Raw genomic sequence first — 20,797 nt, 5'->3', positions numbered from 1 at the left:
CTGTATATTTCTTACGCATTCATCAGCTGGTACAGTAGATGGCGATATGCGTTTTCCATGTCACCTCATGTTACAGAAGAAGAAGATGGCTGCACGGTTTCTGAGTCTGACAACGTAGCAATGTATCTTTCCTGAACGCCTGTTTGGTATTAGTCTGTGTTAAGTCTTGCGGTTGTCAGTACTTTTTCCTGCGTCTGTTGTGTGTCTTATCGAAGTCCAGCGAGGGGGGGCGTCACTACCAGGGCCATAAACCGCTCCAGTGACCAGCGTTTGGTCTCGAGTGACGACGTGTACAGGAACTGCGCGATGAGCTGGACATAAACAGTCCGTTCACAGTGCTTCAAATATATATTAGGCCATTGTCTTCTATTCATTCATCTGACAATTGATTTCAGGTAAGGACCTTTTAAACAGACGAGTTGGTGGGATGTTATGTATTTCCATTCACAAGTAGCATCTTTATTCGTTCAGCAGGTGTTGTCAAACATATTAAATTAGCTGATTCATATTTAATACTAACTGATAAAACGGTAGCCGAGCAAGTATAACTAACGGGTTACTTAATTAATTGTTATACTTCTGCCAATGGATCACGACCTTGATTAGTAAAGCATTTGTATTTGATCTCATAGTGAGAAAAAAAAACTGCTGGTTTTAGCTGGTTTAAGCTGGTTTTTAGTCTTTTCCAATAAAGCACCCATAATGCCTCTAAAACCAAAAATTAGCTTAGTCTGATGTTAGATTTGTCTATTATTTCACCAGTACAGTTTCACCTACACTCTCATTGAATATGTTGTGGTCTTATTATGCTTGTTTTAATAAAAAAAATTTCTTTTTGTAGGCTTTCATCACCTGTTTATGACATTTATCAGTAAAACCATGTTTAACCGGGGAAAATCTCAGCTTAGCCACCTGGCAGTATTTGTGATGCTGGCTTTGAATGTTCAGGCCAGGCCAGCGAATATATCAGCATTAAAAGACAAACACCCCAACAACAGTAAGGAGGACAACGAGATCCTTCCACAGGACCATCTGAATGGTGTGAAGATGGAGATGGATGGTCACCTCAATAAAGACTTTCATCAGGAGGTGTTTCTGGGGAAGGAGATGGAGGAGTTTGAGGAGGACTCCGAGCCCAGGAGGAACAGGAAGAAACTCATTGAAATCTTCACCAAGTAGGTGTACAGCTGTGGAAACAGTGACATTTTCCCATGACATGTTTGTCATTCAAAAGGTATTTGTTGCTTAACCCAATGTGTCAGTTGTTGATTGGATACAGGTAGAAAGTGGCGTAGGATGAGGAGATAAAATGATTGGAGTAGTCTGGTATTCACAACAAGATGTATTTAAAAGTTCATGTCAAAGTCCTGCACAGGTCCTGTTTAGTAAACCTACTCCTGGTCCGCACCCACAGTACTTAACAGAACACCTGACCCATTAACCGACATCAGCACTAATTTAATTCCGTATCTGACCCGTTTGACATTAAGACCGTGACCCGAACTGCAACCACATTAAATCTATTACACCATGTAGATAAAAAATATTTATTTTTTTCATAACACAGGCAATCAAACCAACATTAGGTATTCTGAATTGGTGCATTTTAAGATAAATAGACATGCAGCCTAACAACATGGTTTAAATATAAAACTGTTTCTTCCAACATACTAGAGAACAATCTGCTCAAAGAGGCTATTGTGCATTTTTAATTATGCACATTTGTTCAAATCCCACCATAGGCTATAGAGACACTTAGATGAGCCTTTACTGTCATATAATATCTGTGATATTTTCACAGATTTACTCTGCATTTAAATGTGTCTGTCTATCCTGAAACTCTGTAGTGTATACTGTATGAGGCAGTTGATCCTCTTAGCAGCATGAAAGATAAAAAAATATATATTCAAGTTGTGAATAGATTATATACAGAGAGCAAAAGTGATAACAAAAATATTTTTTCTCTATTTTTTTTTTTTTGTCTAATTGTACCTATTGCTGCATCATCAAAACAAACATTTTTATAGGGTGGATTTTAATAAAGACAGGAGCGTCAGTGCTAAAGAAATGCAGCGCTGGATCATGGAGAAGACAGAAGAACATTTTCAGGAAGCTGTTAGAGAAAACAAGCTCAGTTTTCGTGCTGTGGACCCGGATCAGGATGGTAGGTGTATGTTATTATTTAGACCTGTGGCATATTGAAATTATACACTCACCTAAAGGATTATTAGGAACAGGGTGTGGAACATTTAGGGGTGTGGTGCTGGTTAAAACAATCTCCTGAACTAAAAACTGAATGTCAGAATGGGAAAGAAAGATGATTACAACATTTTTGAGCGTGGCATGGTTGTTGATGCCAGACGGGCCGGTCTGAGTATTTCACAATCTGCTCAGTTACTGGGATTTTCACTCACAGCCATTTCTAGGGTTTACAAAGAATGGTGTGAAAAGGGAAAAACATCCAGTATGCAGCAGTCCTGTGGGCGATAATGCCTTGTTGAGGAGAATGGGCCGACTGATTCAAGCTGATAGAAGAGCAATTTTGACTGAAATAATTTTTGTGAAGCCACAACACACAAACTTTGAGGCGAATGGGTTACAACAGCAGATGACCCCACCGGGTACCACTCATCTCCACTACAAATAGGAAAAAGAGGCTACAAATTGCAAGAGATCACCAAAATTGGACAGTTGAAGACTAGAAAAATGTTGCCTGGTCTGATGAGTCTCGATTTCTGTTGAGACATTCAGATGGTAGAGTCAGAATTTGGTGTAAACAGAATGAGAACATGGATCCATCAGGCCTTGTTACCACTGTGCAGGCTGCTGGTGGTGGTGTAATGGTGTGGGGGATGTTTTCTTGGCACACTTTAGGCCCCTTAGTGGCAATTGGGAATCATTTAAATGCCACGGCCTACCTGAGCATTGTCTCTGACCATGTCCATCTCTTTAAGGCCACCATGTACCAATCCTCTGATGGCTACTTCCAGCAGGATAATGCACCATGTCACAAAGCTTAAATCATTTCAAATTGGTTTCTTGAGAGTGACATTGAGTTCACTGATACTAAAATAGCCCCCACAGTGACCAGATCTCAACCCAATAGAGCATCTTTGGGATGTGGTGGAACGGGAGCTTGGTGCCCTGGATGTGCATCCCACAAATCTCCATCAACTGCAAGATGCTATCCTATCAATATGGGCCAACATTTCTAAAGAATGCTTTCAGCACCTTGTTGAATCAATGCCACGTAGAATTAAGGCAGTTCTGAAGGCAAGAGGGGGTCAAACACAGTATTAGTGTGGTGTTTCTAATAATCCTTTAGGTGAGTGTATGTTAAACATGTATATAGTTTTTGAATGATGTTTTGATAACGCATATCATCTGGTCTATACATTTTTGTTGATGTGAAAGAGAAATTTGACCTGAATCTGCTCAATGTATGCTCTCTCAGGACATGTAACTTGGGATGAATACAGAGTGAAGTTTTTAGCCAGCAAAGGTTTCAATGAAAAAGAAGTGGCTGAGAAGATCAAAAACAAGGAAGAATTGAAAGTGGATGAAGAAAGTAAGTTGTCTAGTATTGTATAATACTCTTAGTTAAGCCATTTCTAATGATATCGATAAAACATGACCTCACCACAGCTCAGGAGGTTTTGGAGAGCTTGAAGGATCGCTGGTTCCAGGCAGATAACCCTCCAGCTGACCAGCTGCTGAATGAAGAGGAGTTCCTCTCGTTCCTGCACCCAGAGCACAGCAAAGGCATGCTCAAATACATGGTCAAGGAGATCGTTCGAGATCTTGGTAAGCTACAATTCATACCCAAGAAATGCCCACACATTTCTTGTGATTCTTATTAGAGCTGCTTTATAGTGAATTCAAATTGAATCGAATTTGTTTCAAAAATTTTGCAACATTGAGACCAGTGTTGACGGAACGCATTACAAGTAACCCAAGAATTGTTATGCGAGTATCAGATTACTTTAAGTAATGAGTAAAGTAACACTAGAGCTGCTTCACCGCAGAAATTAAATTTGTCTTATATTTGTCTTTCAAGTTTCCATGATTTGATTCTGTTATTTTCCTGGTTATTACTTTGAAGCTTTGTTGAAACAATCGGTATAGTATAAAGCTCTACATAAATAGTGGACTTGACTTAAGTGTACTCTGTTTTAAATTACTAAACAGATCAAGATGGAGATGGAAAGTTGACTCTTGCTGAATTTATCTCCCTCCCCATGGGAACTGTGGAGAATCAGCAGGCCCAAGATATCGATGACGACTGGGTTCGTGAAAGGAAGAAGGAGTTTGAAGACGTCATCGACGCCAACCATGATACGATTGTAACCAAGGAAGAGTTGGAGGTTGGTTAATGAATCAAAGCACTTTTTTTAGCGACTAATTTCAATGCATATTTGTCTCTTGCTGATATTCTCTTTGTCACACAGGAGTACATGGACCCCATGAATGAGTACAATGCTCTGAATGAAGCCAAGCAGATGATTGCTGTGGCAGATGAGAACCAAAACCACAACCTGGAACTAGAAGAGATCCTTAAATACAGCGAGTACTTCACCGGCAGCAAACTCATGGACTATGCCCGTAACGTACATGAGGAGTTCTAAGACCGTCTCCTCAAGTCTTAATAAATAAGAATAGCATTGTATATATCCCTAGAGTGTCGCAAGGATGATGTTGGTCCTTGCTTGCTTCCCAGATTGGAATCAACAAGTGCTTTTGGACATGTGTTTGTAACTGTACAAATCTGCAAGCCACAAAACCTTCTCTAATGTTGCAATGTGCAGGTATGACACATTTAATCGGACTCTGCCTTCATAATGTCATGTGATTTCCATATGAGCCCCATAAAGTCCTATATATAATTAATGTTAGACACTTTGTCACTTTCATTAGGTTTTTGAGTGTTGATAATTAAGTGAAATGTCTGTATATGAGGAATTGGTGATGGGAAAGAGCGTTTCAAATTTCCATTGATTTAAAAAAATAGATTTAATGTAAATAATTTAGTTAATTGGAGTGCCATAATATATGTTTTGGGTGGGTTGCTTTTGAAAGGGTTTGAGCTTCCTGAGCTACAATGTGATATTTCCAGAGATGACGAGCCAGCAAAATGATTTGGGTGGTAATTTTGTGAAAACCGTAATATTACTTCTATTTGAATTCATTAAATGCAAAACAGTTAAAAAGTCTTGTAAAGAAATAATATTAAAGGGAGAGTTCACCCAAAATGAAAAATGTCTTTGTACACAAAAGAAGATAATTTGAAGAATGTTGGTAACCCAACATAAAGAAACTCATACAGGTTTGGAACAACTTGAGGGTGTGTAAATCACATTTTTTGTGAACTATCCCTTTAATTGAGAGAGCATAATGAATCTGTAAATATGTGAACCATTTGCATTTTTAAGAACCCTGTTATTCACAGTTTGTTGAAGTCATAATTGTATATAGACTGAATATTATTTTATTACTTTTAAGAATTTATTTTACCCTGTTACCTTAGAAATCTTTCAATTAAATGTAGTGAGTATAATAGAGAAGCTTATTCCCTGTTGCCTGTTGGCATTAATATTTCTCCATTGCACCTGTCAGAGAGTTTGTTAAAAATAATACAAAGTGATTTAAGTTAAACGTAAAAGGAAGAGGAATTTGATTATTAGAAACTATAATTTGCCCTTTTTAAATTGTTATCAAAAATGGAAGGACCATTACATGTATTTTCTGGATTTGAAAATAAAGTTTTATTAAAATACACATTTGCCTTAAAAAATAAATAGGCTAATGTGTCCTACTGACTACCTGTGCTGTGTATAAATTTGGGCTCAGTTTTGGTGGGTAATCCTTTTTAAGCATGATTTGGTAATTACATTTTTGGATTCTTTTTTTAAATATATATCAACTCCCATTATGTGTTTTTCTGGATGTTAAAATATAGCTGCTAATGTGTTAATCATCTTTACACAGAACATTGATCATATATTACATTCATAATGTGGAATTTCCAATTGACTTGCTTAAGTAAAAATGGCTGAATGTCATGAAGCTTATAAATGCATTGTTTTGCATTATATTGAAATATATTTTCATAATGTTATTCTGTATTTATGCAACAGTATTCATAATTAATGCATGAAATTCCATTACTTTTCAAATTACTTGTGTGTACTGTGAACACTGGTAACACTTGAAATATTTGTTCTAGATTAGAGAGGGAAAATTTGGGCTGAAAGTTTATTATAAAATGCAGTACAGTAATTGTAGTTCGCTGTATATAAGTATTATTTTAGACATATTAAACTTTAATTGGTTGCCTTGTATCTTTATTCTTGTATCTTTACTTAATTATCTAGGGGGGGGGGAAATCATATTAACACATTAACATTTTATTTAAATAATTATTGATACATATGGTGATTATAATGTAAATATACTGTATCCTCTTATCTTTTTTAATTGTCGCTCATGTCAAATCACACTCCTATGAATTCCACTCAATTTACACATTTTTACTTTTTAATTTGTAAATACAATGAAATGTAGAAACATTTACTTTCACTCAAATATGTTTTTGCTAATTGTAATTCAATAAAATCCTGAGTGTCTTCATTGCTATTTTTCTGAGCTACAGTACTGGTGTTGCAAAATAGAATAAAAAGTAGCATTTTTATAAGAATCATCTACATCACTCATTATGTTCAATGACTACTTACTAAGTTTGAGGTGTGCAGTGACTCTTGTCAACATGTTTGTTTGGTTCAGTTCCTGTTTGGGAAGAAGAAAAGCAGATCACATCCTGTTCAAACCGAGATGGTCAACATTTTTAGAGTTGGTTTAATGATCAGGTAATAAATGAAATATGAATATTCTATACTTTTTTAGTTTCATTTCTCTAACTTACACTGTGTGGGCTACTGTGAATACCACTGGCTATTATGAAAAATTGCTTAGGTTATTTGAATAAAAGTGCCTTGACTTAAATTGTTTAATCGATTAGAATATAAATATTGAAAAGAATCTTCATCTTCACAACAAATAGCTATTTTTTTTTTTTTTCACTTTCTAGTGTAACCACAAGGAGGCAGAAAAGTGTCAAAATGCCTATGCTGGTATGAGCATCACATGTGCATACAAACTCTACGACCCTAAAAAATATTTGAACATGTTCTTTACACTTATCTACCTCAAAATCAGATTTACATCCAGCTATTGTTTGTTCCCATCTTAAAATCCATGCACAACAGCAACGATTTTTGCAAGCATTAGGCCTACGCATGGCCTAATGTTTAATGCATCTAATGAGCATCCAGCTGGCGATCTTTAAATTATTAAAATGATTCTTTTTTTTCCTCTGTCCAATAAATAAAATTGTTGTCCCAAATGATGAAGTTTTAGCAGAGCCCTACTATAGGGTGTGGCATTGTGTAAAGAGCAGACAGACGGGTTTCAAGTATGGTGGTGGTGGTAGAGGCTTTTTTTTTTCACTGCTAGTCTGTTATGTAAGTAGGGAGAGTCTTCCCACCTCCCCTCTCTGTTTTTGTTTTTCTCAATGAGCCAGGCTCTCCCTGCGCCTGTCCACTAGGCCCCTTTCCTGGAAACAGAGCCTGGCAGGGGCCACTCAGGGGCATGTTTGGGGGGGTGGGCCGGGGGAGAGAGTAATTTGTGGGAGGGGGTCTCCTTCCCCTTCCTGCAAATCACATGGCTCTAGACTTGAGTCTGAGCCTTGCAGAAACCTCAGATTTGGTCAATCTGGGCACAGCTCTCGTTGAGCATATGCGTTCAGGTCACTGAGTGCACGGACCGTAAGTCACTGAGGGTGGGGGGCTCTAGGCAGGATTAAGTAGCTTATATCCTGTTCACTGATTATTGATATGTACAAAGACCCTGACGACTGAATGAATCCTGAAGATATCTCGGCATGTTGTGATACGACTGTTTTCCACGTATCTTTTAAAAGTCTTTTTACATTAGGCTACATTACATATTTGTATTATTATATTTATATAATATGTATCACAGGAATAAATTTCATTTTAAATAATTTTTTTACATTTTTTGTTCACTTTTTTATAAAAATAAATAAAGCTTTGGTCAGTCTTCTTTCAAAAACATCTAAAAAAAATCCAACTTTTGAACAGTAGCGTATTTTTATAATGAATTGAATGCATCTGATCACTCTGTTAAACAGCTTGTCAGTTTTCTTGTCTGCTTGTTTTGGTAAACACCAAAGATGCTTGAATGTTAGGAGGCAGGTTCTAATTTCACCCTGTCCTTGTTCAAGGCACCAATCCAGAATTGTAACCTTATAAAAACACAGGGCTATAGGGCAAGTTCTAGGATTACAGTTTGGGGGTTTAATGTACATTTTGCAGGCAGGTAACTCCATGATGTTACTTTACTGATTTACAAAAGGGGTCTCCTTCAGAAGATATCTGAGAGGAACAAGTTGTTAAGAGCCCAGTTTTAATTCTACAAGAGTCTTTGCACACATTTTTGCACTTTATGTTGTAAATGTAAATTGTGAGAAATGGAACAAGTGGAAATATCACGTTTTATCCCTTTCTCCTGTGAAAACAAATTCCACAAAAGGACAATAATTAGTTGAATCATTAGAATTTGCTAGTGAAAGCCAATGCTTTCTATGATTACCTCCACCTTAAGAGTGAGTATAATCATTTTTTCAACCAGCTTTTGCTGACTTCATTTTAGAGAGCGCCCACATCTCGATTCGTGTTAAAGGGATACTACACTGTTTTTTCATATTAAACTATGTTATCCCTTAACTAAGACGAGCTGATACAAAACTTTCTCGTCTCAGTGTGTGCACTTAATCGCTCTGGCGTGCGAGACACTTTGATAGCACTTAAAGGAGAACTCCGGCACAAAATGAACCTTTGGTCTAACAACACATTGGTACCTAGTCGACCGTTCTCTGAAATTTGTTTTCATGATAATGGAATGTAAAGAGTTTTATCTCTAAAAACTGTTTGGATTATAATGCTAATAATTGTGGGCATATTATAAGCAGAAAAAAATGCTAACAAGGCTCAAAATAGCCCCACACTAACACAGTAACAAAATGAAGGTCACTACATGCAAAACGAAGCATTGAGAACTTTGTAAGTGTACAGACTGTTTAATAAGAAGATATTTTATATCAAAAACAGTTTCGAAAAGTCGTGAGTTGTTCAAAACTGTATGAACAGCGTTCGTGGTTCGACTTATCGAGACTGTTTTCCAAAGATGGCTCCTGCCTGTGGAGTGTCTTTATAAAATATCTTCTTATTAAACTGAACACTTTTTATTACTTTTTTATTAAAGTGCACTTACAAAGTTCTCAATGCTTCACTTTGCATGCAGGGACCCTCATTATGTTACTGTGTTAGTCTGGGCTATTTTGAGCCTTGTTAGTGGTATTAACTAGCACTTTCTTTTTGCTTATTATATGCCCCCATATACTAGCATTATACGCTAAACAGTTTATAGAGAAAAAACACTTTACATTCGATTATCATGAAAACAAATCTCAGAGAATGGTCGACTAGGTACCAATGTGTTACTAGACCAATGGTTCATTTGGCGCCATAAAATAATCACTCGTGAAAAATCCTCTCCCTCTCCGGAGTGATGATATTACTGCGCTGAGTCCATAGATAAATATGCACCGAGTCGAACATTTTATTTTGTGTCACCATTCTTGGTCGAGTTACACTACTTGTGTAACTGTATTTAAAAAGGGAAAACGTGGAGGTGTTTGGTCGCTTCTCTGCTTGGATCCGAATGAATGAACTGGGCTAAGTTAAGTGTCTCACGCGCCAGAGGAATTAAGTGCACGCACTGAGACAAGAGAGGTATGTATCAACTCGTCTTAGTTTAGGGAATAACATAGTTTAATATGAAAAAACGGTAGAATATCCCTTTAAATCAAGATAGAGCTTCATAACTGTCATTTTATCTCTCAGCTTTGACCTCTAAGGAATGCTTAGTCGACAGGACAGACAAGGGCCACTGTCTACAGCAAGGAAGTGGCGTTAAAGTTTCTGTAACACATAAAAGCTTTAATTTGCAATGAACCGATAAAGTGTTATATTTTTAAATATTTAATAAATCTCATTATCATAAAAGTATATGTACTGCCTTCTTATCTTCTTTAGTTCCTTCTGTAAAAAAAAATATTTGCGCGAAAAGGTTTGATATTGTGATGTTTAAATCCAAGGGCTCTTTGGTGACCCCATGCCTTCCATTGCAGAGTTGCAAAAACACTTTTTCAAAAGCAGAACATGTTTTGGAACTCTCCGACTTACACTTATTTTAGTCACATCTCTGACATCTGCACAACTTCCACATTTCTGTGAACAGTTCTTGTTTATGTCTGGGTTTTGTGGTATAGAAATGGTCCTGTTTGGGAATAGAATAGATTTCCAACACGGGAGTTTTGGGCAGTACTCAGGCTGGTAAAAAGTCTGTGGCTCTTTTATCACTTACATTTACCATTCTCTACCTCTGTTCCCTTGATTGAAAGATTTTTTAAAAAAAATGTTAGAAATAAGGGCATACAACTTCTATTTTTTTTTTCTCACCCGGCTGACAATAACAGTTTAACAATGATGCATTGGCCAATGTTTCAAATCAAGACATGAAATGTTGTCAAAGCATTAAGTTGTTATCTAATCTAAAATGTTTTAATATTTAATGACCTATTTTAGCACAGAATCTTCAGGTTACTCGAGTTGTGAACTAATAATACTAACAGATATTTAGAATTGATCAATAGCCTTCATTAATCCGTCATCATCATCGTCATCATCATCACCACAACTACAGTACAGTGATGAGGAGGATCAGTAGGAAAATGTGTGGATTAGGTGTGATGCAATTTGAAAACATGAGCATTTTTTTTCAAATACTAATTTAATCGTATCACTCATTTCCTTTGCAATTCCCTCATTACTAAATTAGCATTCCGACACTGTAATTTAGATTTAAAAGGACTACATCTTCTGAATACTGATTTGCGACAAAACCAGCACTGGAATGTTTTCGGTGTGGAGTGTGCAGAACAGAAGAATGCTTCAGCTACTCCCACTTCCTGGTGATCCAATCCGAAACGAACAACTGTTTCAAGGCGCCCCTCAGAGTCCGTCCAAAGCAAAACAATACACGGAAAAACAAATAAATCGTCAATTATCGACTGTTTTCGCTTCTTGTCTTCTTAAATTACACATACGGGCGAATTGGTCGTGTTTTTTAGTAAAATGCTATTTTGGATCTACCCCAGTTACGGGGTTGTTTATCTGTAGTAAGGGGAACTTGAAACCGTCCGTGCCCCATGTCCTCGGTTGTTTTTCTTCTTTCGCCTGGATTCTCCATGTTGTTGGAGAAAAAGTGAGGGCTTTACCAAGACCAGAGGGGGCTATGGATAAATATACGAGCGATAAAGTAACCGAGACGCGAATCCTAGAAAATAGCAGATAAGATTAAAACAAAAACAAAGTGGCATGCCCCTCCCATGTGGAAGAGAATAGAAGGCGGGAATAAATAAATATCAAAATAATTTGTCGCCGTAGGTTTGAGATTTTTTTTTTGTGCGATCGGAAATTATTCATTTCAAGCCTCGTTAGCTTTTAATGCCACTAACAAATGCGGACCGACTGTTTGTCGCTGGAAAAGGTTGGTTGGACGTTAAGGGCTGTGCGTTTGTTAGATGGAAAGTTCTATCATCACTCAAGTGCAGAGAGAGGATTCTCGGTTATCTTCGAAAACAGGTAGGCAATGCGCTGTCACATACTAAATGGTGATGTTTCCGCGCTGTCAATGCTAACGATAACATATTAGCCATTTTCGCGTCACACTGTTCGATGTGCGATTCGAACATGTTTGATGCTCGCACTGTGTGACAGTTATTTATCAAAATGAGCTGATTGACATGTCACAGTCGCGAGCGGAATTCGTCAAGTTCCAACCGTTGAAACTTAACGAATTCCGCTCCGAACAGCGAAACGTAAAAAAAGATCAATATCGTGTTTGAGGATATATATATATATATATATATAAGCGCATTGTTTTTCACGTAGCGTAATAAAGATTTTATTATTATTTAACGTTACATGTTTTGCTGTTGCAGTCAGGCATTGCTGAATGTTTACGTAATATGACAAAAATCTGACATGCTTTTGTCGTTGTATTTATTTATTTATTTGTTTATTATTTGGTCATTTAATTAATAAATTGTTGTTTTCTATTTGTTTATTTCGATTTTAATTTATTTTCAGTTTATTTAAATAATAGATGTAATTCTGGTGTTTTTAAAGCAAACGTAGAGCCAATGTAATTCGCGTTTCAAGACTGTGTTGTTTCCTCTTCTGTGGACGTCGTTTCATCGCTTGGTTAATGGATAATTTGAGTGACATGTTGTTTTAACGTTATGCGGATTGTGTTTCAAAAACATTTGTTTAATCGACTTACCTACACTCGCGTATCTCACGCTCTTTCTGAAGTAAAACTGTACACAATATCGAGTTGAAATGTGAAAAACATCGGCCTAATGGAGAGCGCAAGGTGCCGCGCTGGAATGCACAACACACCCCTCACAGCAGCACACGCCCTCCATCTGCCGCGCGACGCTACCATTACACACGTACGTTCAACCCTTAACCGTTAATGAAGGCCTTATCTAGATGTTTAACGAGTAGAGGCCCCAGTGTTATGCTGAAAATAACCATTATGCGGAAAATAACAATTTTCTAACGCCTTACTTACTACCTGGCGGGCCAGTCTATCTCCTTTCGGTGTTTTGACCAGTGTTTTTCTTTTTCTCAGGTCTCGTCAATATGCGCAGAGCTGTGCGCTTATTTTAGATCTGACGCAAATACGATATCAACAGAATGACCATACTTAACTGTCAATTTGGCTGTTATTACAGATGTTTACGATCTCTGTATTAGTGAATTACGAGCTGCCATAATGTTGAGGAAATAGCCAAGCCAAGTCTGCACAAATTCCTTGAAGACCCATTGAACTCAGTTTGTACTTGATGGCATGAAGTGTCCTGTGTGACCTTTTTTGTGGCCATAATAGTAAAGGCTCAGAAATTATAGTGCTCATGATGTGAACAGATGCATAGTGCAAATCAAGACACGTTAATATAAAAATGTTAAATCAATTCACAAATATAGTTTAAAACATATGTTCCAGTTAGTTTCTAAGACATAATATTTGTATTCATGATATTATATATTTTGAACTCTGAAATTGTCAAGTGGTGTAACCATGTAAAAAGCACTACATTCTGTCTTTTCATCTTGCACATGTGTAGTCAAATTCAAAAACATTTTTAAAGATATTTTTGCAATGCAAAATATACATGTTTGAGTCATGTTGAATATAAAAAAGTGTTTAAAAATGGTCTAAACAAAAGTATGTTTTTAACAAATTAAATGGCTGCAAATCACAGCCTAAAGGGGTCCTCTGTTGTGACATGACGACAAAATGGCTTCCCACTGTCTGTTAGAATTTTTTCAAATATTAAAATAATATTATTTTGGAGTAATATAATATTATTAATAATATTAATATTTAATAATTATTACATATTTAATAATTAATATTATTATTTAATTATTTTTGTTTATGTAAAGTTATATATATATATATATATATATATATATATATATATATATATATATATATATATATATGCTATAGTACCTTGTGGAATTAGATGAATTGACTTTGTTGAATAAATTGCATTAATAATATTCAAATAAAGCAAGAACTCTGGTTTAGAAATTTGTTATGTCATTAGCTGAGTATCCATCATCTATGGGTTAGTACATCATAACCGAGTGAAAATGCAATCCATGAATAGGCAATGAAAATCAATACTTAGTTGAAATTTAATGTTCAGACAATATAGATGTTTTTCAGCAACCAATACTCAGGCTGATAACTAGAGATCAGGGTGATCTAATGCCAAATATATATATAACTTAATTTAATTTAATGGTAACAAATGAGATTAAAAAAAAGAAAATTTGTACTATCCAAAGACAACTATTCTCTAAATGACCAAATCTTTAATTATTAACCTCATCGAAAATGCGGTCTGTCACTATATACTGCTTGTACTCTAAGTGCTCAGTGAATTCGTACTTTAAGCAGTTTTATTATTTTTAATCAGGAAAACCATTTTGATATTTAAGTGCATTAGAAATGTGTTCAGTTCAGAAATGTGCTCAGGCAACACTCTGAATGCCTGAAAAATCGCTTCCATATGTATTGGTAATACGTTATGTCTAAAAACGATTTGTTGCGGACCAAATCTAAGACATATTGTCTAGGAAAACATTACTGCTGTTATGCCAGTGTTAGATACATGATGCAACACAACCGAGAAAAAAAAAAATCTAATTTGATTGGCTAATTATAAATATCAAGAACATGTTATTGTTTTCTTAACAGATTCCTTGGACTACAGTTACACACAATCCCTTGAAACTCAAATCCGTGCTTGCCATTTAATTCGCCATGTAGATTTTTCTTATCTAGGACAACAGATGACAATTTACTGAGGATGAAATTAGTAACTGCTAGATTTCTAGCAGTTTTCTTTTGTACATCTGCCTTTTGGGATTTTTTTTTTTTTTTTATAAGTTTTTTTTTTTTTTACGCACTCTCATTTGATCAGATCTGAGCAGAAGTGTAAGCTAGAAACACTTAAAAGCTTTTAACAGAACCTTTGACGGTCCTGAACAAAACACTCCTTCCACTCTCCGCTCACAAAGCTTGTCAATATCGCTTGATCCTTATGTGACAAATGTTTTGAAGAAAGTGCATTTGAATTTGAATTCATGTATACATTTTCCATGTACTCCATTTCCTGAGTCCTTTTGTTTAGCAGGGCGTTATCAGAGAGTGTACAGATGGGCAAATACAGCACATACAGCAATGATGACGAAGGAGGCCATTTTCTCTCATCCTCCCTCTGCTGTACATGCTGTTCGTATGTTACATAAGTTGATTCCTATGGCTACATAAGTGCCCATAGGGACCAAGAGGGAGAAGTAGTGCACGTGATCAGCCCCTACTCATGTTATGGTTAATTCATTCAGCTGAAAAAAAAAAAGAAAGAAAAGATTACTAGAACTGAAGTTACATCATCATATGAATAAAAGCAGATTCTAATCACTGCATGGCGTACTTTCATGTTGCAAGAGCTTTTATGCCCATTTTTGTTTCTTAGGAATCTCAACAGGCATGTCTGAACAAAATCATGTTCCTCTTACATGCACATATTTGGGAGCAAAACTAGTATGCAGAAAAATTGAAATATGCAAGGAACCCCTATGTAACGCACAACCAAGCTCGCGTTACAAAAACATAGGTCTTATTTCTGTGGATAGGAGTTAAGTCTGTGGCGTATGCGCTTTTCTGCCAGGCTCTTCTGTGATGAAATGGCAGGAGTGTGTGTGTGTTTTGCTCTAAAGGTACAGCAGAAATGTGTGGGCTTTCCCGCCCTCTGAGATTATATAACATATACCAGCCGTGGCCAGCAGCCTCATTTAAAACAGATTTTCTGTTTCTGTGCAACGTGTGCCATCTCTGGAGAGGGGCGGGCGGCTGAGCATTTGGTCATTTTGATGTTGATAGCCGCCACATTTACTGACGAAAACATACATTTCATTCCAGTGCTCTGAATTATTTAAAAGGTCCGTCAAGCATTCAATGCAAATGTATCTGTGAATATAAGTTTTGTTTGTCATCTATTGGAGACTAAAGTGGTTGATTGAAAATATTTAGTAACATTTACTAATGTACTCTGGGTGGGGTTTGACAGCACTTAATGGGATTCAAGTGGGATTGTTTATAAACCACACAACATGAGCCTTTTTATGCAATGTTTATGCAGTACATTTATCAGCAGGACTATTAGATGCAAATTATGTTTTTAAAAAGTTTTATTGTTTTCAAACAGATCAGGTGAATAAAAACTCGCCTCAGAAACCTGGAAGTCGGAATATCTTCAAAAAGCTCATCTGTTGCCTTCGAGCTCAAGATGCCCAACTGCCAACGTCACCTACCCACGATGCCTTGCTAGCGCCCGAGGACCATGGGACCATTGCCAAAGTATTATAGCAATCATTAATCAACACTTTTTGATCAGTTATAAACTTGATGCATAAAACAAATTAGATTAAAATAAGATTAAAGGGATAGTTCACTTTGAAATTAATTTTTGATATGTTTTAGCTTACCTCAAGGACATCCAAGATGTAGGTGTCTTTGTTTCCACAGCATTTTCAATTTTGACATTTTTTGGTCAAACCGTTGTTGTCTGTCAGTCATATAATGGAGATTTATTATCAAAGAGCATGCACAGAGAAGTCAAAATTAAACAAGATTTAATGACTCGTGAATGTAAGTACACATTGATGGCCTAAGACACGAAACGAGCGGTTTGTGTGAGAAAACGAACAGTATTTATATAGTTTTTTAGCTCTTGTTAACAGCCGTCAAACTGATCTAAATCAGAAGTCCAACCGAACCGTCTTCAGACGTTACGCCGGAAGTGATCTCTCGCGCGTCTACGTCACGCATTGTTTACACGGAGATTTCGGAAGTTTTACCTCTCACTAAACATATTTAGATATATCAAATTGTGATTTCCCGTATATCTAAATATGTTTAGTGAGAGGTAAAACTTCCGAAATTTCTGTATAAACAACGCTTGACGTAGACGTGCGAGAGATAATTTGGATGTGTAAAATTCAATGTAATATAACAAGCAGTCCCTTTATTTATTTATTTTTGTGAATCAAATATACATTTTTCTTGGTGTTGTTAACCCTCTGTGTGTTCTGGTCTCACCTGTAGATATCAGGAGAGTGTCTGCTGCCAGAAGTGACCTCTCATGACCAGGGGAAGATCTGTGTGGTCATAGATCTGGATGAAACACTGGTGCATAGCTCCTTTAAGGTACACCCTGTAACACTGATTAATATTGTAAATTTGACGATTTAAGGAAATACTGTGTAATTAGTAGTAATATTTCAGAATAGATAACTATAACATTTGCATGTAAACAACAGTTTCTCACCCCACCAATGTTCTTAACCAAATCCACATTGTGTTTTCATAGCCAATAAGCAATGCTGATTTCATTGTGCCTGTGGAGATTGAGGGGACCACACACCAGGTGAGATCTGATAAATGTTTGTGTATGTGAGAAACACCCTGCCAGTGCGCATTGACTTGAAGTGCGCAGGACATCTGTTTGAGAACACAGTGGAGATGTTGTTCTGTATTCAAAAGTAAACGATGAGCACCATCTGCTGGACTGACCGAGAACAACACTTCAGCAGTGGAGGAGGATTGCAATGTCATGATGTGTACAACAACAAAAGACAATATTTGCCCTGTGGAGAGAAAAAAAAAATATTACACATCCAAAGCGGTGATTAAAAAAAAAGTAGTTCAACCAGAATGCTTTTGTTTTTAAAATGTGGAGATTGAAATTACATTAAAATATTCCTAAACTTTTATTGTTCTCACCCACTTTTCATGGAAAATCTGCATTTGGCCTCTGCCTGGTTCAAGTAATCCAGGATAGGTTAGTTCCCACTAGTACGGCCTATTCTTGATTACTTGTTTCAGGAGAAGGCTACGAGCAACAGCCTTAGTGCACAACATTTTGTGATTTGTTCATTTAAAAAAACCTACATTTGAGTCTGAAGTTTCTACTCTTTAAGTGGTGTGCTAAAATACATTGATCTCATAGACAACAAACTCATCTGTGTTTTAGGTGTACGTGTTGAAGAGGCCATACGTGGATGAGTTTCTCCAGAGGATGGGAGAACTCTTTGAATGTGTTCTGTTCACTGCTAGCCTTGCTAAGGTATGAAACATGCATCACATTTCATGTTTCTTTAGGAAAATGGTTGAAATTCCTCACTAGATGCTGGTTAGTTAGTGTTCTAGAGTTATGCCCTTGTAGTGTCAGATTGATTTTCTCCTCCAGTATCAAGTTAACCCATCCCTCCTTCTCCACGTTCATGGCTCTGGTAGTATGCAGACCCCGTGACCGACCTGCTGGATCAGTGTGGCGTGTTCCGGACGCGGCTATTCCGTGAATCTTGTGTGTTCTATCAAGGCTGCTATGTTAAAGACCTGAGTCGCCTCGGCCGTGAGCTCCACAAAACCCTGATCCTGGACAACTCCCCTGCCTCATACATCTTCCACCCTGAAAATGCTGTAGGTTTCACTGTCCTGCTGCTATTTAGCTGTTTGTAAAACCCTTCCCTGTAGATGCCCTCTTGCTATTTAACAAGACTATAAATAGAAATATGGTATTTCTATCTATATATATCAATATCTCTATGTGTGATATATATATATATATATATATATATATTTTTTTTTTTTCACAATTTAATTCATATGTGCTTTGTTCCATCATAAAAATAAGAATAATTTAAGACACGAGTACAGATCTTTTGTTTAGTTTTTTCAATTGAAAATGGAGCTTTGCCATCACAGAAAAAAATAAATATTTTAAAATAGAAATCAGTTTGATTTAAATTGAAATTGTTGTACTGTTTTGACAGTATTTTTGATCAAATAAATGCAAAAACAACAACAAAAAACCCATATACATATTTATATATATGTATGGTTATACCTTTATTTATTCAACAAAGTGACAGTAAAGACAGTTACAAAAGATTTCTATTTAATTTAAATGCTTTTCTTTAAACTTTGTTTTATAATGGCTGAAAATGGAGCTTTCCGGGAAAAAAAATAATATCAATGCTGTCAAATGAAGAAAAAAAACAAGCCACACGCTTGTGTCGTCTTAACAAATTATTATTATTATTTTATTATGCAACAAAGCACATATTTATTATTCAAACGTTTCGGTAATTAGCCTTCTAACCAAACATTTGAATAATTCATATGTGCTTTGTTCCATCATAAAAATAAGAATAATTTAAGACACGAGTACAGATCTTTTGTTTAGTTTTTTCAATTGAAAATGGAGCTTTGCCATCACAGAAAAAAATAAATATTTTAAAATAGAAATCAGTTTGATTTAAATTGAAATTGTTGTACTGTTTTGACAGTATTTTTGATCAAATAAATGCAAAAACAACAACAAAAAACCCATATACATATTTATGTCTTATCCTTTATATATTATTAAACGTGTATGGGTTAACAAATGTTCAAAAGTTTTATCAAAATGTTATTTATTTAGAATGTTATTTGGATTTTCAATGCAGTCTTAATCTTTAGGGCCTGCTGTACTGTATATGTAACCAAATATTGTTTCACCATCTGAAATATGCACATTTAATTTACCAAATGCACTGATATAACGATCTTCCTGTTTTTATAACAACGCATAAACCCAATAGATTTAAATAATCCCAAAATGATTGTATTACTATTACCGTTGTAAGCTATTGGCATATAATAACCTGTTTGTGCCTTTAACAGGTTCCCGTCCTCTCCTGGTTCGATGATTCAGAGGACACTGAGCTGCTTCACCTCATCCCAGTATTTGAAGAGTTAAGTCAGGCCGATGATGTCTACAGCAGACTCGAACAACTCAGGGGTCCATAATCCCTACACCATCAGACCAGGGCAAACCTCCATGTTGTGTAGCACTGACTGCCAATCACACACAAGCGGCTCATATGACAGTAAACTCCGCCTTCTGACCTGAAAACAAACACAAAAGCTCATAATTCTGCTCAGCACAAAGTATATGCGGTTTTTCTACATGGTTTTGAGGGACCTTAAACACTTAGTGATGATAAATATTGGGGTCAGGGGCCAGCTTTGTCATTGAGCTTGCCTTTTGCAATAACAATTTACAGATTTTATATTCCTTTTTTACTTTTCTATTTTTTGTGTTATTTGTTGTTTTTTTATGTTTATGATGACATCCTTTGGGAGATTAAACAGATCGCAGGGTCTAATTAAGTCACAAGTAATCCGCAACAGTGAAGCTGAAGCACAATAAACTTTCAGGCCAGTCTCTCTATGCAAGTTCTACACATCGTTTTTATCCAACATGCTATGCATAGTTTTTCCATAAATGCAAATGTGACACCAAGCACCCATACATCTTTGTTGTCCTATTAATTAAGGCCTTGTTTAAACTGCACTGTTTTCTACTGTCGCTGAAGTGCGTTACCATAGCATTAAAAGACCTGTTTTTAACACTGTTCCATGTGAATTACAACTACATACCCTCCTGTATTCATCTTAAAGTGGCCTTATCTATCTGCTTCGTGTACTTGATGGGGTTTTATTATATGTGAGGAGCAGAATTAACACCACAGAATGAACCAAAGAGATTTATCGTGTTCAGTTATTGTACTTCTCTCTGCTGTATTTATGCAGACAATTACTTGTCCTGTCATTTATGTGTATATTTGGTTGAACTTGAAAGTCTTTGTATGAGACATGAACTTGAAAATGTCCATCTTTGTATGATCTGTTGATGCAGACCAGATGCTCCACCTCTGTGCGTCATCTTATTTTATTTAAACATGATCATAATCATGTTTATATTATAACTTGGTTTTACTGTAGCACAAATATTCAAAATGGCCATGATTTTTTATAAACACAGCCAAGTGTTCGAAGGGCAGATTATTGCCTTTTGGTTAAAAGATTCGCCCTGATAAGGACTGTGTTGTCATATTTTTGACTTTTGTATTGCCGACAATAAAACATTTTTTTTGTGCAATGTAATTGTTTTCTCTGTATTTTC

The 20,797-nt window shown here is 36.2% G+C and overlaps 3 protein-coding genes and 1 long non-coding RNA gene across 6 annotated transcripts in view; 2 read left to right on the top strand and 2 right to left on the bottom strand.

Moving 5' to 3' along the window:
• c1qtnf12 (C1q and TNF related 12) overlaps positions 1-152 on the bottom strand; it is a 28,058-nt gene extending 27,906 nt beyond the window's left edge. For all 3 annotated transcript variants that reach the window (XM_089124574.1, XM_039652357.2, XM_089124575.1), the window contains exon 1: positions 16-152. The gene's annotated coding sequence lies outside the window, so the exon portion shown is untranslated. The remainder of the gene's footprint in view (positions 1-15) is intronic.
• On the top strand, positions 73-6,338 carry sdf4 (stromal cell derived factor 4). The gene is made up of 7 exons (XM_039652354.2): positions 73-395; positions 842-1,175; positions 2,028-2,164; positions 3,455-3,568; positions 3,646-3,804; positions 4,189-4,364; positions 4,449-6,338. Exons 2-7 carry the CDS (start codon positions 859-861, stop codon positions 4,623-4,625), a joined length of 1,080 nt encoding a protein of 359 aa, XP_039508288.2. The 5' UTR covers positions 73-395; positions 842-858; the 3' UTR covers positions 4,626-6,338.
• On the bottom strand, positions 5,437-12,777 carry LOC148970634 (uncharacterized). The gene is made up of 2 exons (XR_016148245.1): positions 12,484-12,777; positions 5,437-6,783 (listed from the first exon to the last, which is right to left on the bottom strand). It is a non-coding gene; the product is annotated as an uncharacterized LOC148970634 (long non-coding RNA).
• ctdsp2 (CTD small phosphatase 2) lies at positions 11,173-20,773 on the top strand. Its single transcript, XM_039652359.2, has 7 exons — positions 11,173-11,783; positions 15,992-16,143; positions 16,891-16,992; positions 17,156-17,212; positions 17,819-17,911; positions 18,082-18,267; positions 19,513-20,773. The coding sequence occupies exons 1-7, from the start codon at positions 11,723-11,725 to the stop codon at positions 19,636-19,638; spliced, it is 777 nt and encodes a 258-aa protein (XP_039508293.1). The 5' UTR covers positions 11,173-11,722; the 3' UTR covers positions 19,639-20,773.
• The last annotated feature ends 24 nt before the right edge of the window (positions 20,774-20,797 follow it).

Source organism: Pimephales promelas, chromosome 20 (genome assembly GCF_988280905.1).
Source record: "Pimephales promelas chromosome 20, fPimPro1.hap1.1, whole genome shotgun sequence".
NCBI lineage: Eukaryota > Metazoa > Chordata > Actinopteri > Cypriniformes > Leuciscidae > Pimephales > Pimephales promelas.
Note: the sequence above shows the minus strand (reverse complement) of the source record. Positions and strands in the feature narration are given on the sequence as shown.

What these genes read in the sequence shown, in the direction of transcription:
- sdf4 (XM_039652354.2), top strand. Translation starts at nt 859, where the DNA reads ATGACATTTATCAGTAAAACCATGTTTAACCGGGGAAAATCTCAGCTT. An exon ending in TGTGGACCCGGATCAGGATG is followed by an intron (nt 2,165 to 3,454) that starts GTAGGTGTATGT and finishes ATGCTCTCTCAG; the next exon opens with GACATGTAACTTGGGATGAA. An exon ending in ATTGAAAGTGGATGAAGAAA is followed by an intron (nt 3,569 to 3,645) that starts GTAAGTTGTCTA and finishes ACCTCACCACAG; the next exon opens with CTCAGGAGGTTTTGGAGAGC.
- ctdsp2 (XM_039652359.2), top strand. Translation starts at nt 11,723, where the DNA reads ATGGAAAGTTCTATCATCACTCAAGTGCAGAGAGAGGATTCTCGGTTA. An exon ending in TCACTGCTAGCCTTGCTAAG is followed by an intron (nt 17,912 to 18,081) that starts GTATGAAACATG and finishes TGGCTCTGGTAG; the next exon opens with TATGCAGACCCCGTGACCGA. An exon ending in TCTTCCACCCTGAAAATGCT is followed by an intron (nt 18,268 to 19,512) that starts GTAGGTTTCACT and finishes TGCCTTTAACAG; the next exon opens with GTTCCCGTCCTCTCCTGGTT.